Genomic DNA, 14,950 nt, shown 5'->3' with positions numbered 1-14,950 from the left:
TTCTTGGGGCTTTGAATGGATGCGAGGGAAGAAAATTTCTGTCGATACAGTGCTGGATTCTTGCATAATAAATATTATGCTATTGGCAAAATACGAAAAAGTGTCCTCAATCTAGTCAGTGATTTGACTCAACTTTTTCTTTTTAAATTTTTTATTTTTTTATAATAGAGAAAATGTGAGATTTAAGAAACAGATAGAGTGAAAGCGGGAATGAAGACAATTTAACCTTGTTGTCAAATGATAATGGCGATCATACATAATAATGCAAGCAGTGAGATTACAATGTAGAGAACTTGTTCAATCTGTGTCGAAATCAGTAATTTTATATCAACAAATTACCTTCTATTTTCTTTTTGGTTTTCATTGTGGTGTATATGTTTCTTTTTTTTTTTTTTTCCTGAGTTATTGCTTCTAGATCTCTCATCTCCAAAATCAGTTTGAAGTTCAATTCTAGGGTTTTGCTTCAGTGAGGCATTGTGTTCGTTGGCTCACAATCGACGCGTCAATTGAAGATAAATCAGAACGTACTCAAAATTCATTCCGACCATTTCCAATTAAAACATTCAATTCTCACGTTGTTGTAGTTGTTCAATGCTCGGGTTGTTCAATGGTTATCCCTATTATATCTACAACCATTATAATCACAATTTATTTTCTCCGCTTGGTTAAGTAATGTCATGAATATTTTTGTAAACTAAAACTTAATTGATGAATTTAGTTCTAAGGGAAATAGTATCAAAGCGTGGTTTGAGCAATTAAAGATTTGCATGGATTAAGTATTTCGCTTGTTACAATTTAACTAGATTATAACTACTAAGCCGACTTTCTTATTAATTGGTTCTCAAAGGATTTCATGAGTAAGAACTCAAGAGAATACCAAAGATCAACTTTCTTTATAAAAGAAGAGGAAGCTAAAGATCAAGAATGAATTACACCAAAAATGAATGAATCCAATGATCACTTACTATCTCCTCTCAATTATAGAGGTCACTGATCGACCTTCACTGGCAGAACACTGAGCAGCAATTAAATGGAAGAACTTGGTTGTAGAGTGCAGAACGAAAACAGAAAATAATCACAAAGAAAAACCAGAAAAAAGTTGCATATGTTTGTAATCAGTAATCACCAGGGAAGCTTAATTTCTTCGCAGCAGTAAACTACTATTTCTGCATTCTGCAAAAGATATAATAGGAATAAAAACAAAAAATGTAAAGGTAGTCAAACAAAAAATGGCCAAAAACTGAGAGGAAGATGAGATAACGACGAGGTTAATTAAGAGGAAAGCTTTGTTTAGTCAATACTAGGAATATTTAATATTTTTACAGCACACAGCATTATTAGTGTCATCATAGGAGGCATAAAAGCCACGGAAGCAAAACTTACAGCAAATTTATTCTTTTATGTATCACAGAATAATAGCAAACTCTTGAATATATGGTACTAGTTTAGTTTGGAGAACCAGGAGCTGCTTGCTTATTATTCTTCAAGATTGGTTCTCCAAAGCTAACGTGATCTGGGTTCAAGATAATTGCTGAATTTAATCGGTGCAGCAACGGTACATGAAGAAACTCTCCATGGGACGGCCGCATTCAGCACAAGACACCTTCTCAGGAATGTGCCCACTACTTTCGGGCAATATCAGGCGGTTGCAGTGATGAGGTGTATGGAGCTCACGAAGTTTCTCGTCCAGAGCAATCACAAAGCCGTCGGGGTAAACAACTTTGTCCTTCCACTCGTTAAACTTGCTCAGGCACTGGTAAACTTCTTTGTCTATTCCTTTAGCCATCTCATGCCAGCCTCTGGCAATGAGAGCCCATCCCTCGCCATCTTTGTCATAGCAAATTATTTTCCCAACATGCTGTATTAAATCACTCTTCACGAACATGCCGTGTTGACCCCAGGACTTAAGCATGATCTCCAGCCTCATCCAGAAAATTTGGATCTTAATCAGGTCAGGCAAAATGTGGCTTAGGTTTTCAGCCTGGATGATGGAATTGTTTTTCCTCACGCTTTCCTTCGGGTTTTTTCCCCCCACATAGAGCATCTCCAGAGGGATACGTGCAGTATTTGCAACAGACCGCATAATAGTTGTTAATCTCCTGATCCCTTCAATGTCCGCTCCACCATACAAGCATATGTATCTGTTTTGATCAGCCTGTGTAACATGAAATATGTTCAATACTATTATATATACTTGGTACCAAGAAGCAATGTAAAACCACTCGGCAGAATTTCAAGTTTGGCTTATTTTACTATTTCTTGACCCAAATTAGCGAGTTTATTGGTGTCCGAGATGAGAAAGATGTCAATACCCAAAGTAAGAGGTTTTGATGAATGGAGTCGGCTAACAATTCTATCAAGGTTGCTTCCGTCCATAGTTCTTTTTCTCTTTCTTCAGTGAAAGGGAAAGCTAAATTACCCCAAACCCACATCATGTCCCGAGCATTGTGACCTGGTAAGATTCCCCGTGGATGCAAGACCAGAAGTTGTGGTGTCTTGTCAAAGCTCTTGACGTCCTTGATGAATCTGATGAAAGCAGGCTCAAGCATGATAGGGTGAACCGAGTACCATGGCATTGAGTTTTGGACAAGCTCAAACTGCTCATCAGTTGCATTTGAGAATGTGTCAACAACTGGAAGCCAAACAACCTCGTACTGTTTATCTAGCTTAGTTGGCTGTTGCCTTGATTCGGTGTAAAACTGATGGAGGATAGAGGGCTCTTCTTGGGGTATGTGAAGTTCTGAAATAAGCAGCAAAACATGTTTCTTTCTCAATATGTCAATGCTAGCCTGTCATCATCCAAAAGATAGAAAGACGTCACATACATGATACTATGATAGACAACATGCAAAAGGAGGGAAGATGAGTTCTGGTGAAGAGCAGTGACAAACTCTTTTCTTGTTAGTTCCATCATACAGGGGCAGCTGGTCCTCCTTGACATTTATCACAGCACTAAGAATCTTCGTGTTGTCAGTGTTGGGTGTCTTAAACAGTTCAACAAGTGCATTATATGCATCATCCTGTCTCTTGTCCTCTGTAACATGGGAAGACCCGTTCATTAATTGCTGAACTAGTTTACACAATTCTGATTTACCTATTTTATGATAGTATGTGTACCACATAGTATTCTGAACAGTTCAATATGCAGGTAATTTACCTATTTTCTGCTTTATACTATTCATTTGCTCTTTCAGGTCCTCTTTAATTTTGGCAAGCTTATGAGCCACACCATTCAAGTCCCACGCCTCCGCAGCTGAGTCGACATACCTGTTAAAAAAAAATTACAAGTAAGCAATCACAATGTTATAACAGATGCAGCGGAAATGGAAGAACAAACAAGAACAGACAAGAACAACTTGGGGAAAATCAGATTGTATTAGGGTTGTAATCAGAATAGTTTTACAGACTAAAATAAGGTGTATATATATACAACCAAACGGACTGGACCCAGAAATAGGCCCAAAACAAGACCCGAAATAAAACAGACACGGTAACTAATATATACCGTAAGCGAGACCTCCGTACAGGTCAGCGGGAGTTGAAGATCTAATTCAAGGCATCTCAACACACAATAATAAGTTTGCAAATGTTGGTCTAACTGCTTAGTCATGCTTCATTGCATTAATGAAAATAGCAAATAGCTAGGCAAGCATAAATTTCTAGGGAGTACTGCTGAAAACATTGTAAGAAATAGTGCAGAAGGTATCTTCTTGTTGTACATGCCAGCACGTTCAGCTACTAGGACATTTTCTATCATCAGACCAAATAGTCAGAGAAACCAAGAATATAGCTTGGCCAGAAGGGAAAACTGGAAACATACTCAGGTCCAAGGGCAGTAAGGTTCAGTATAAAAGAACAAGCAGCAATGCTACGAACAGTCCAGTAAACTGCTGTGGGGACATGAGCAGTAAGAAACACCCATTCATTTGATTGACCAATGTCCTCTATGGGCAGCTCCTTGAGGTTAATAATACAAGAAGTCACATTCAGCATTGCCTTACTGAGGTTACTAACTGCCTCAAACTTTCGCTTCAAGGCTTCAGTATGCTCGATTATTTCTGGGAGTTCCCTAATAACTGCAAGTGACTTGGCTAGTGGATTCGTAGTGCGAAGCTGAGCAACCAGCCAGAACTTACCATAACTCACAGCAAAAGCAGCAAGAGCTATTGCCACCTTGTCCTCCCACGCATATCTTGATAGTGACCGGCAGAGTGCTATAGCAACAAAATGTTCATCTCCTCCCGAACTGCAGTTGCAGATTATCTGCCATACATTACGTTTACAACATTGAGTAACAATGTCAGTAAAGTACAAATGCACAATATATTTTTTTAGTCTGAGATCTGTTTATGCAATGTCCTCTTTTTGTGTGCGCGCGTGTTAGTGAAATATCATTTTCTATTTCGAACATGGTTGAATTCGCCGAAATTGTGTCTAGTGCTTCGTGAAAGTCCTATGTCCACTGGAGCTCTGATATGTGCATATACAGAACGCATACCTCATTAATTGTTTTGTTGATAGCATATGTTAATTCTGGCATGTCAGTGTAACCGCTGCGAATAGCAGTATCCTCCCATGTATCAGCATAATCTTGATCTTGTGCCCCCTAAAATGCACAACAGAGATACAATTTCATGTCAGAACAGGTGATAGACTGAACAACACATTCATGGACAAGGACATATATATACACTCCATTATGTACATATCGTGAAACGAGGACAATAAATAAGTAACAATAACATACACCACCAAGAAATGTAGCACGTTTCATGATATCCTCAACGATGGGGACGAGAGGTTTTACATCAAAATCACGGCCATCTGGTACATGTGTATCTAGAACTTCCTTCACCCTGTCCATCTCCATTGCTTTATTGGTTGCTTGAGACAGTGGATGGCCCCTGGTTATGGGTACAATTTCACTCGTTGGGCGGGGCACAGCTCTTTCAACTGCTGAATTGGGTGCAGTTGCTGGCCCCTTGTAGTTGGCAAAGTTTTACTAGCTATTGCGGGAAGCTGTTGAGGTCTTTGATGAGAGATGTGGTGGCGCAAAGATTGGCTTGGGGGCCTTATTTATCATGTTCTAATGGAATAAAGGTAGAATGGCTCAACCCAAAAAATAAAATAAAATGAAAGGAATAAAGCCAAAGGTTGAATGAATCATGTTCCTTGCTTTGAATATGGTTTTATCCAGTGAAGTTTGTGAGAGGTTGGAAATTTCAAGTGATCTGCAGGTAAGCTTGTTAGGCTTGCAAATCTCACTGAAGTGAGATGTAGCCAAAACTTTCGGTTAGGGGGGCGAGAAATCAAGTGCATGGCAATATAAGAAAAATGAAGTAGAGAAAGTATGATAAATTTAAATTATAAATTCAAAATATTATAACTAGCATTCTAATGCTTTAGACAAAATCGTCAAAAGTCATAAACAATTTCATATGTATTTTTAGGATGACAACTTGACTTTTTTATGTTGAATATATTTTTCTTTTGTAATCTACTTATATTTCAAGTGATATTTTAATTTAAAGTTAGGAAATTAAATATTCATAATTAAATTGGCATCTTATCTTAGCTCGGCAAGTAGGTGTTAGTATATTATAGGAAAGTTATAAAGCGAAGGAGTGTTAACTGATAATTACTTTTTGGGGGGCAAATAGGCGGAATTTTACTCAGTTTTTTCAATAGATAAATCAAAAGTCAGTTAAATATGTGTATTTGATCTGAATCTGTTTGGATTATGTATATGGTCTAAATAAGTTAGCAAACTATTATCAATTTCTGACTGATTAATGACATTTATGCCAAAAATTTCTAGTTATTATTTTTATTTTCCTTTGCTCCTTTTCCCAGCTTGGCATGAGCAGAGGTGAATGTAGGGCATTCCTGTTTAAGAATCGTAGGTAGTTCCAACGTGAGAAATGACAACGAATTAGTTAAACCGTATGACTTTACTCCTTTAGCAATGGGGGGTGCTTTTCCTTTTCTTTACTTGATACTTGGTTTAATTATAACACAAGAAGCCAAAAAGGAAGACCAGGAAAAACAAGAAAGCACATCAATAGAATAGAGCTTGGCTTTAAGTTTCTGTAATTCTGTCACTGTAAAGCTTGCTCACTCTGACACAGAATCTTAATTTGTCTGATAATTTGTAGTAATACGAGAATGACCCTTTTGCTGTAATAAGTTCTATAACTAAGTTAAAAGAGATAGATAGACAATGTAATTTGTTGTCAACAATAACAGTTATAACCTGGTTGGTTGCTAAATGTAGATTCTATCATGTTAGCCAAAGGCAGGTAAGAATTTTGAATGCAAATCGTAACGTTAATTGATAGAAGTTATCCTATCTAATCTGCTAATTCTTTTGGCAAAAAGAGGAAGTGTAAGAGGATCCATAATTTGCTAAAAGGCCTATAAGTCGATTGATTCCCTCCTCTATCAGCAGGCTTGAATGTGAACCATGCTTCTCCAATCTTTTATATGATGCGTTGAACTTTTGTACCAAGAGTCCTTGGAGTATTGCTCACGTGATTCCTAAGTCATAACGACACACAGGGCTTTAGAATCGAGTGACAAGCGCAATTCAACGTCCTCCATGAAAAGTGTCAAATAATATGGAAGTTACATGATCGTTCTCTTACAATATTCTTAAATTGATTTGAAGTACAACTACATCTAACTCGTCAGAGATTGTTAACCATCCTGGCTTGATTGCACAAGGACTTATAATCGCCGTGCAGAAGCAACTGATCAGGAAATAGACGATGCAAGAAGTTAATCGAAAAGTTCTTGGACTTGAACTTGCCATTGGCTTTGAGAAAGAAAATGTATGAACTAGGTTGATGATTCCTTAAACAAAGTAAATTTACATAAATGATTGAATGAAATTCAACAAAGCTCCTCATTCTAATTACTGGAAATGAGATGGAAGTTGGTGCCCACTTTTAAGCCTTAGAAAGCTAGAAGAGAATCTTTAAAGGGATAATTGGGGAGGTTTCTGTCAATTGCACTCACCTCCCCTAAGGTTTGAAAAATAGCACTAATCTCTCTTGAACTTAAGATTTTGATAGCAAGTTCAGCCCATACTAGAGAAAGTGCCATTAAAAAAGTCTTTTAAGAAGTGAGATAATTTTGTTCCGTTTGTACCCTTTTTGCCTCTTGTGATGTTGTATTAGTAAAAGAATGAAAAACATTAAGAGATAGAAATAATTAGTCAAACTTAGAGGATATATGTGCAAAGAGAACAAGATCAGTAGTAAAATCTACAAAAAGCAACAAACATATGTTCAGAAATCTGAGATTTAAAACATATAAAGAGACTGTTGATCAAGTAAAAAAAAAAATTCACCTTTGATCAGTACAAGAAAGTTTCTTATTGTTATACATTATAGTATACCGATCTCACACTATTTATCATATTTCGTACACAACTATGTTCTCTCATGATCGACACAACAATTTCATCATTCTATAACTAACACTACAACTTTGTGTATTAAGTTGAAATGATAAAGAATTTCTTACATATCATCTTCTGATTGCCACATATTTTTAACAAAAAAAATCCTCAGATTTTGCCTTGATTTCTGCTTTCTTTCTCCTTTTATTTCATGAATGCATATTATGAAATAAGTTCAACCAAAACCACTGAAACTTATTCTTTTATGAAGCCTTGTCTGGAGGTTTATTTTTCCTACATTTTTCTTGCTTTTGCTGCTTTTCTATGTAGAAAATATATGATTTTCATTGTCCTCTCAAGTATTGTCAATCACAAAATGACACCATATTAGAGCATCAATTGGCGCCATTTTGTAAGTGCACTTACAGTGCCTAATAAAGCAAAAAATAACCGTTAATCTTGTTTAATTAACTATTTTAGACTTGTTTATTGCCCTAATTTTTTTGCCCCAAATTTGTTTACTAATAACCTTAAACTCTTAGAGTATAGAAGTAAATTATCCTATTTTATGTCAACTATAGGTCCCCAATTCATGTTAGGGGAGGTTAGTGCTATTTTCCAAACCTTAGGGGAAATGAGTGCAACAGTTAGAAACCTCAACGGAGGTTTCTGCAATTATCCCTTCTTTAAATTGTCATTTTTCTATTTTTGAGAGTTGTGTCTTTCTTTGCCTTCTGCCCCAGCATTAATTGTTGAGAATCTCTTGAAGTGGTATCTACCAGCTGATTGTAACTGCTTCTTGTTGATTCTCCTATGTTCTACTAATTGTTACTTTTCCACTTGTCAAAAACCCTACACCAATTTGTTCATTAACCTTTAGAAAGTATCTTCAGAGATCCTCTAATCGGTGGACTTCGTTCAGCATGTCAACCATCTTTTGAGAGATGAACACTTGGTGATTGAGATGATTTTTCCTTCTAACATGCATTCCAAATCAGACACTTTGACAATGTCCCACTGACTCTGCCATTTCTATTCATCCCAATTTTTGCAGATGGCAAACTAAACTGAATTCATTGCTGAGCATGCCGTTGTTGAAAGAAAAATAACCAAGTTGATTGAAAACTAAAAAGAGCTGCGGATTGAAAACGTAAGAGAACTGATTGAAAGTGCACCCACATCTAACTCATCAAAGATTGCTGCATATCCTGCCTTGAACGAGTCAAGGACTTAAAATTATTGTACAGAAGTAACTGATAAACAAATGGATGATAGTTGATTGAAAGGTTCTTGGAATTGAACTTGTCATTGAATTTGAGAAAAATAAAATAAACTAGGCTGATGATTGCTTAAGCAAAGTAGATTTACACTAACGATTGAATAAAATTCAACAGAACTCTTAATTCTAATTGAGGCCTAATTCTAATTCCTAGAAAAGCTAGAGAGATATTCTTCAAATTTTCATTTTCTGTTTTTGAGAGTTTTGTCTTTTCTTTGCCTTCCGCATTAGTTGAGAATCTCTTCAAATAGTATCTGCCAGCTGATTGTAACAGCTTCTAGATGTTGATTCTCCTATTATCTACCACCTTCTAGGTATCACCACTCCGCTAGATCAACTACTGCTTCATCAGGTCAACCACTAGTTATTAGAAAATTGGATTAATTTCTTTTAGACAGGCTTTTTATTTTGTGTGAAAATAACTAGTTTTCTAATTAATTTCAGTTACTTGAAATTTCCTATTTTGTTTAGGATTTAGAATTTATTTCCTATTCTATATAAGTATAGGAATTAGCATTGGTTTCCTGTTATTATTTGATTTTTGACCAAATAATATTTTCTATAAATAGGTGGGTTAGCATATTACAAAAAGACATACATAAAGGTATGCAAGAGGCGACATGTAACCTTATACATAGGTAGTGAGAGAGGGTTCTTGGGAGATGAAAGATGGTATACAAGAGTTGGGTTTGAATTCAAGTTATATTTTTGTATAGAATTTTCCTCTCATAATAAAGAACGAATTTCTCTTCGTAGACATATGCTTATGGCTTGGTTCTCATTAAATTGTTGTATATTTGATATCTTAATAGTTATTTGTTTTGCGCTTGGATCCTAACAAACTGGTATCAGAGCGGGTTCATGGTAAAATCCTAATTGACTATTGAGATCAAGTAGGTTGGTGACTATTACCAATTGAACAATTTAAAGGGTTATAACTTTGTTTCAATAATTTGGTAAGAAGCATTGATGGTGAGAGATGGAAAACTGGAAAGTATAAAGATACTTGACGGTGAATCCATGCAGGTGATTCAAGAGTCAAGGAAAAGATGGAGTTCAATATTGATTTTGGACATGAATCGGTGGCGACTTTTTCACAACTCCAACTGTTGATATTTCATCCTGGATAGTTTTTAGATTCGGATTATATTCTTTAGGTGGTGTGACATCTGTTCTAAAGAAATAAAGAGATCTAATTTCTAAGTGCCTGAAGACTTGACAGTTACAAGTTTTTTTGTTTTAGGTCGAGTCTCGAAAACCACACATGGCAAAACAGTCTTGAGAATGGGAAGAGATATGGTAACTCTACCATGGCTAGAAATAAAGCTCACAAAAGGAGATCCCAAATTGCGAGTGGTGGTGAGAAGAAATTCTGGAAAGAGAGATGGTGGATTGAGACATCTTTTCACGAGTTAACAAGAGGTTAAACTCGGAGTAACTATACATGTCCATTTGCCAATTGAACTAATTGGATATCAGAACTGTTTTGATTCGGATGTGTAATTCGACACCATATTTTTTTGTAGTTGAAGGCAAATAATTGCTAAAAGAAATATTTGTCAAGGTGAAAATTTGTTACGAAATTGGTTTAATTTCTTTTAGGCAGGTTTTTTATTTTTTGTGAAAGTAACTAGTTTTCTAATTGGTTTTAATTACTTGAAATAGTAGTCAAGAAATTCCCTATTTTGTTTAGAATTTAAAAGTTATTTTCTATTCTGTACAAGTTTAGAAATTAACATTGGTTTCCTGCTATTATTTGATTTTGTCCAAACAAAATGTTTTCTATAAATAAATGGGTTAGCATACTACAAAAAAGCACTTATAATGGCACACAAGATGCGATATGTAACCTTATACATGGGTGGTGAGAGAGGGTTCTTGAGCTAAGGTATGCCATCACTTGCTATCAAGTTGATGTTTATACGGGATCATGCGTCTCCTATCTTACTGGAGAAAAGACTGAGCCAGGAAAAACATATTGCAATGAGGTGAGGAGCTTAATAGGGGCCGTGAAGACACCAGCAGACAGAAGTGATGCATGCAGGTGCGTTAAAGATACAGGAAATCACTTCCCTCATCACAAGGATGGTATCCAGTTGGTGTTGACGCAATCTTCTGGACTATCTCTGGCTCATTTATTATTTCAGCTCTTGGATTAGCCTGATTCACTTGAAATGACACTCTTGGTGTCTCAAAGGCTGGATTCACATAGGTCCTGAGGCCTTCATCTCAGGCGTCTGCACCTCATTAGCCCTGACCACTAGCTACCCTTTGTCTTTGGACTTCTGGGATGGTTGAAAACGCAGAGGTGAGAGGCAAAAGAATGGTGAAAGATGACTTCCATTCTTTAATTGAATGAATGAAAAATCAAGCAACGAAATATACAGATAATAAGCTATAACAAGTGAGGTGGCACAATATGGTTAGCCGTCAGTGTAAACAGGTTTCTACCGATAGTGTATAAAAGATTTACTCCTTGAGGATAAAAATACTTCTTTTGTTCTGCACTGCATTTCATAACTTTTACTAAAGAAGGCTACTATTCTGCTGCATTTAGTTCTTCTGTTCAAGAAACTCACCAGAGCTGACCAAACAGCAAATTGATTTTAACGTTTGGCTATGCTTTCAAGGTTGATTCGTTTAGCTTACAGGGCTTCCAGAGCTCAAAACGCAACATGAGCTTTTGGACAAGTCAGTTAATTATTTCTACTTATCTATATAACGAAACATACATCTGATAATCTTGACAACTACAGTTGCAACAAACTTCGCTACAAATTGTTTCGCCATAGTGCAAGGGGAAACAACGGAATTTATTATCGAAGCATGACCAGGTGGTAGTATGTAATTTCCTTTCTAACAGTAGTGCCATTGTGCCAAAAAGGAGGTTCAGGAGCTCATGTTCAAAAACATTTCCAAACAGCCAAGGAATTGTCAGATTGTATGGAATGCGACAATCGATTTACATGTAATGTTTGCAGAACAGGCATTGCAACTATACTCCACTTTCTTCCTACTCATTTTTCTGCCTAATCCATCCCAAACAAAAAAATATGTTGTAAATGAACCCCAAATTTCAGAAGATAATAGGGGACTTGCAGTTTCCAATTGGTGGGGCTGTCTTTTGCTTATCAGCAATGAATAGCTTCAGCAACTAGCCAGAAACATTAGCATTGCTGTTGGTACAAGTTATGGTGTCGGATACTTTGAACTAGCTTAAAAGATAAAGATTCCAGACCTGAAACATCAAATTAGCTAGTGAAACAATGCTTGGCTCTAGAGTCTGGATATCGAAATTCTCTATTTATTTATGTTAATTTTCCCAAAACAACACAGCTCATCTTTCTTCTGATGCTTGTTCTTACAAAGGAATAAAATATGTCCAGTACAGAACATTTATCGATCTATTTTTCAGAATTCGCAACATCAATTTAATGTGATATCAACTCAGTATTAGACTTCTGCATCCAACTCCAGCACAAGGTCATGGGGACCTAAAACAGAGGCCAGGGTGACACCTTTTCGTTGTGGGATTTGGCTAATTTTTTCCAACTCTTCCCCAGACAATGACCAATCAAAGATTTGGAGGTTCTGCTTCATTCTTTCCTTGTTGTAACTCTTTGTCACCAAACTCACCCCTTGTTCATACACCCACCTTAGTGCAACCTGCATTGCGTTTTTCCAACATATATTACAATTGGGATCACCAATATATAAAACAAGGACTCCATAGATCAAATCTAAATCATGCTATGTTCTAGAGGCGCAAATAATTAAGGTCAAAAGCTTGGGGAAACAAAAAACAGAGAGGAGTTGCCTAAGCATATGCAAAGACAATTGAACAGACTCAAAAAAAATGCAATTGAACTTATTGAAAGTTTGACTACTTCAATAGAAGAGACTAACTCGGTCAAGCAAGCAGCCAAAAACTCAATGCCCTTTTGTCCTAACAACTTTTGAGCTGGTTCTTTTCCAATTTTGAAGAATTTTGACCCTGTAAAACCAATATGATCTACCTACCTAACTTACATCTCTTTTTTTTTCCCCAAAAAAGGATCAACCTAACATCAAGAACAAATAAGAAAAGAAGGTAACAGGAAACCACGTAATTCAAAACAAAGTACATTAGACAGTCACATGCTTAATTTGGACGCCTGTTTAAATGCTTTTAATTGTTTATTTGGAAAATGAGGGTTAATCTACTGTTAAAATTTCTGGGAATTGGCTCTTTTTCGTTTCTGGTTTTTCTTTTATAAACCTGTTGGGAGTTGGGACACAGGTGCTGAACATTGGCAAAAGTCATAGTTCATTTATTGTTGATAATGGCAAAGAACCCATGAAAATGTTAAAGAAAAGAAAAGAAAGTAAAAGACCTGAGCAACCGTTTTCCCTCTAGACTTGGCTATCTCAGCTAGCACATCAGAGTCCATAACTCTGTTATCTCCCCATTTGGTGTTGTTGGCCCCCAAAGGAGAATAAGCAGTGATTTCGAAACCCTTTGCCTTGCAGAACTCCCTTAGCTCCTTTTGCTGCCAAGTTGGATTCAGTTCCACCTTTGATCACACAAGATACAGACCATCAGATCAACCCCACCATATACAAGAACAAAGGAATTAAAAAATAGAATTCAATTTCAAGAATTTTCATAAATCAGACTCACTTGATTAACTGCAGGAGGAATTGTAGCAACTGCGAGTACTTCCTCAAGTTTCTTGCAAGAGAAATTACTCACACCTATGCCCTTTGTTAGGCCAAGTTTTACGCATTCCTCCATGCCTTCCCATACCCCCTTCACATCCAGAGGCTTTATTGCATCTTTTTCGACCGGCATTGAACGGACCCTTCCAGTCAATCTCACAGGCCAATGTATCAGATACATGTCAATATAATCCAACTGAAGATTCCTGGAGAACACATACCAAAAAGAAAAAAAAAATCAAAAGGGGCAATAATTAGTCCAATCATCTTAACAGGACAACAAAAAAACCATTGCCAGCAGGGTTCGGCTGAGCTATTAAGGCTCGGATTTCGGCTCGGATTTCGACTCAGAATCAAGATTCGAATCTTGAAATGGGGTAACCTCCCTTTTTCATAAACTTCTTTTTATCATCAAAAAGATGATAAAATGATGAAAGCAGCGTATAAAAAAGGAAAAATAAGTTTGATGTTACTTACTGAAGGCTCATTTTACAGGCAGGAACAATCTGGTCACGTTCAGCAAAGCTGCTCCATAGTTTAGTGGTGATAAAAAGTTCATCCCTGGACATGATCAGGCCAAGTGTCAAAGCTTCAACTATTGCCTCACCAAGAGGCTTCTCAGAACCATAAGCAAACGCCGTGTCAAAGTGGCGGTAGCCAGCTTTAATGGCTTCGATGATCGCTGTTTTTGTAGTTTCCAGGTCCGCCGGAGGGAACGAGCAAGTTCCCATGCCAATAACTGGCATGGGTTTCTCACAACTGCTCAATGTTACCCCTGGTAATTTGGCCATATGTTCTTCTGTCTGTAACTTTCTCCAAATCCAATTTGTTGGTAGTTGAGAGTGTTTTGAGTACCGTTATATATATGAGTGTGTTGGGGGTCTTTTAACTAAAATTCTTTTCAGTGCTTTTTGTAGATTTGATTTGATTTTTGATGTTATATTTTGGCAGGATTCAGTCAAGTGAGAGACACTATGAGTGCCTGTTCCACTTTGCTGCTGGAGTTGAATATTGAGTGGTCAACTTGTTACCGCATTATTTAGTACTCAATTTTCTACGGGGAAGTCAATTTGGACCGTCTAGACGGCAATACAATATTGACCATCACAATTGGCATGGTTATTTGATAAAAGGATTCAAGGATGCCCCAAAAAAGAAACAAAAAAAAATTATCTCAGTCCACTGATCAAATTGAAGATGTTATATTACCTAGTGGATTTATAGTTTCAGAATTTGTAAAGGGAATTTTCTAATTTTTCCTTGTCCAAATTTCTATTTTAGGTAGACTCAACACTTGTGGGCTATATATACCATCGGTATATAAAAAATTAATTCATATACATATTTATATATATATATATATATATATATATATATATATATATAGTTTTAGAATTTGTACAGGGAATCGTGTAATTTTTCCTTATCAAAAACTATTTTAGGTAGATTCAACACTTATGGACTATATATACTGTCAGTGTATAAAAAATTAATTCATATATATATATTTTCAAAATTTGTATAGGGAATTTTGTAATTTTCCCTCAAACTTTATTTTAGGTAGACTCAAT

The 14,950-nt window shown here is 36.4% G+C and overlaps 2 protein-coding genes across 2 annotated transcripts; both read right to left on the bottom strand.

Annotated features, from left to right (window-relative positions):
• Positions 1-1,268: 1,268 nt before the first annotated feature.
• Positions 1,269-5,028, bottom strand: LOC113716425 (protein SIEVE ELEMENT OCCLUSION B). The gene is made up of 7 exons (XM_027240750.2): positions 4,748-5,028; positions 4,499-4,606; positions 3,821-4,263; positions 3,158-3,267; positions 2,892-3,034; positions 2,313-2,789; positions 1,269-2,155 (listed from the first exon to the last, which is right to left on the bottom strand). The coding sequence occupies exons 1-7, from the start codon at positions 4,868-4,870 to the stop codon at positions 1,538-1,540; spliced, it is 2,022 nt and encodes a 673-aa protein (XP_027096551.2). The 5' UTR covers positions 4,871-5,028; the 3' UTR covers positions 1,269-1,537.
• A 6,937-nt stretch (positions 5,029-11,965) lies between these two features.
• Positions 11,966-14,725, bottom strand: LOC113716557 (D-galacturonate reductase). The gene is made up of 4 exons (XM_027240942.2): positions 13,857-14,725; positions 13,342-13,585; positions 13,055-13,234; positions 11,966-12,347 (listed from the first exon to the last, which is right to left on the bottom strand). The coding sequence occupies exons 1-4, from the start codon at positions 14,168-14,170 to the stop codon at positions 12,135-12,137; spliced, it is 951 nt and encodes a 316-aa protein (XP_027096743.1). The 5' UTR covers positions 14,171-14,725; the 3' UTR covers positions 11,966-12,134.
• Between the last annotated feature and the right edge of the window lie 225 nt (positions 14,726-14,950).

Source organism: Coffea arabica, chromosome 11c, assembly GCF_036785885.1.
Source record: "Coffea arabica cultivar ET-39 chromosome 11c, Coffea Arabica ET-39 HiFi, whole genome shotgun sequence".
Classification (NCBI taxonomy): domain Eukaryota; kingdom Viridiplantae; phylum Streptophyta; class Magnoliopsida; order Gentianales; family Rubiaceae; genus Coffea; species Coffea arabica.
The sequence above is the reverse complement of the archived record's forward strand: the minus strand, read 5'-3'. Positions and strand labels throughout refer to the sequence as shown.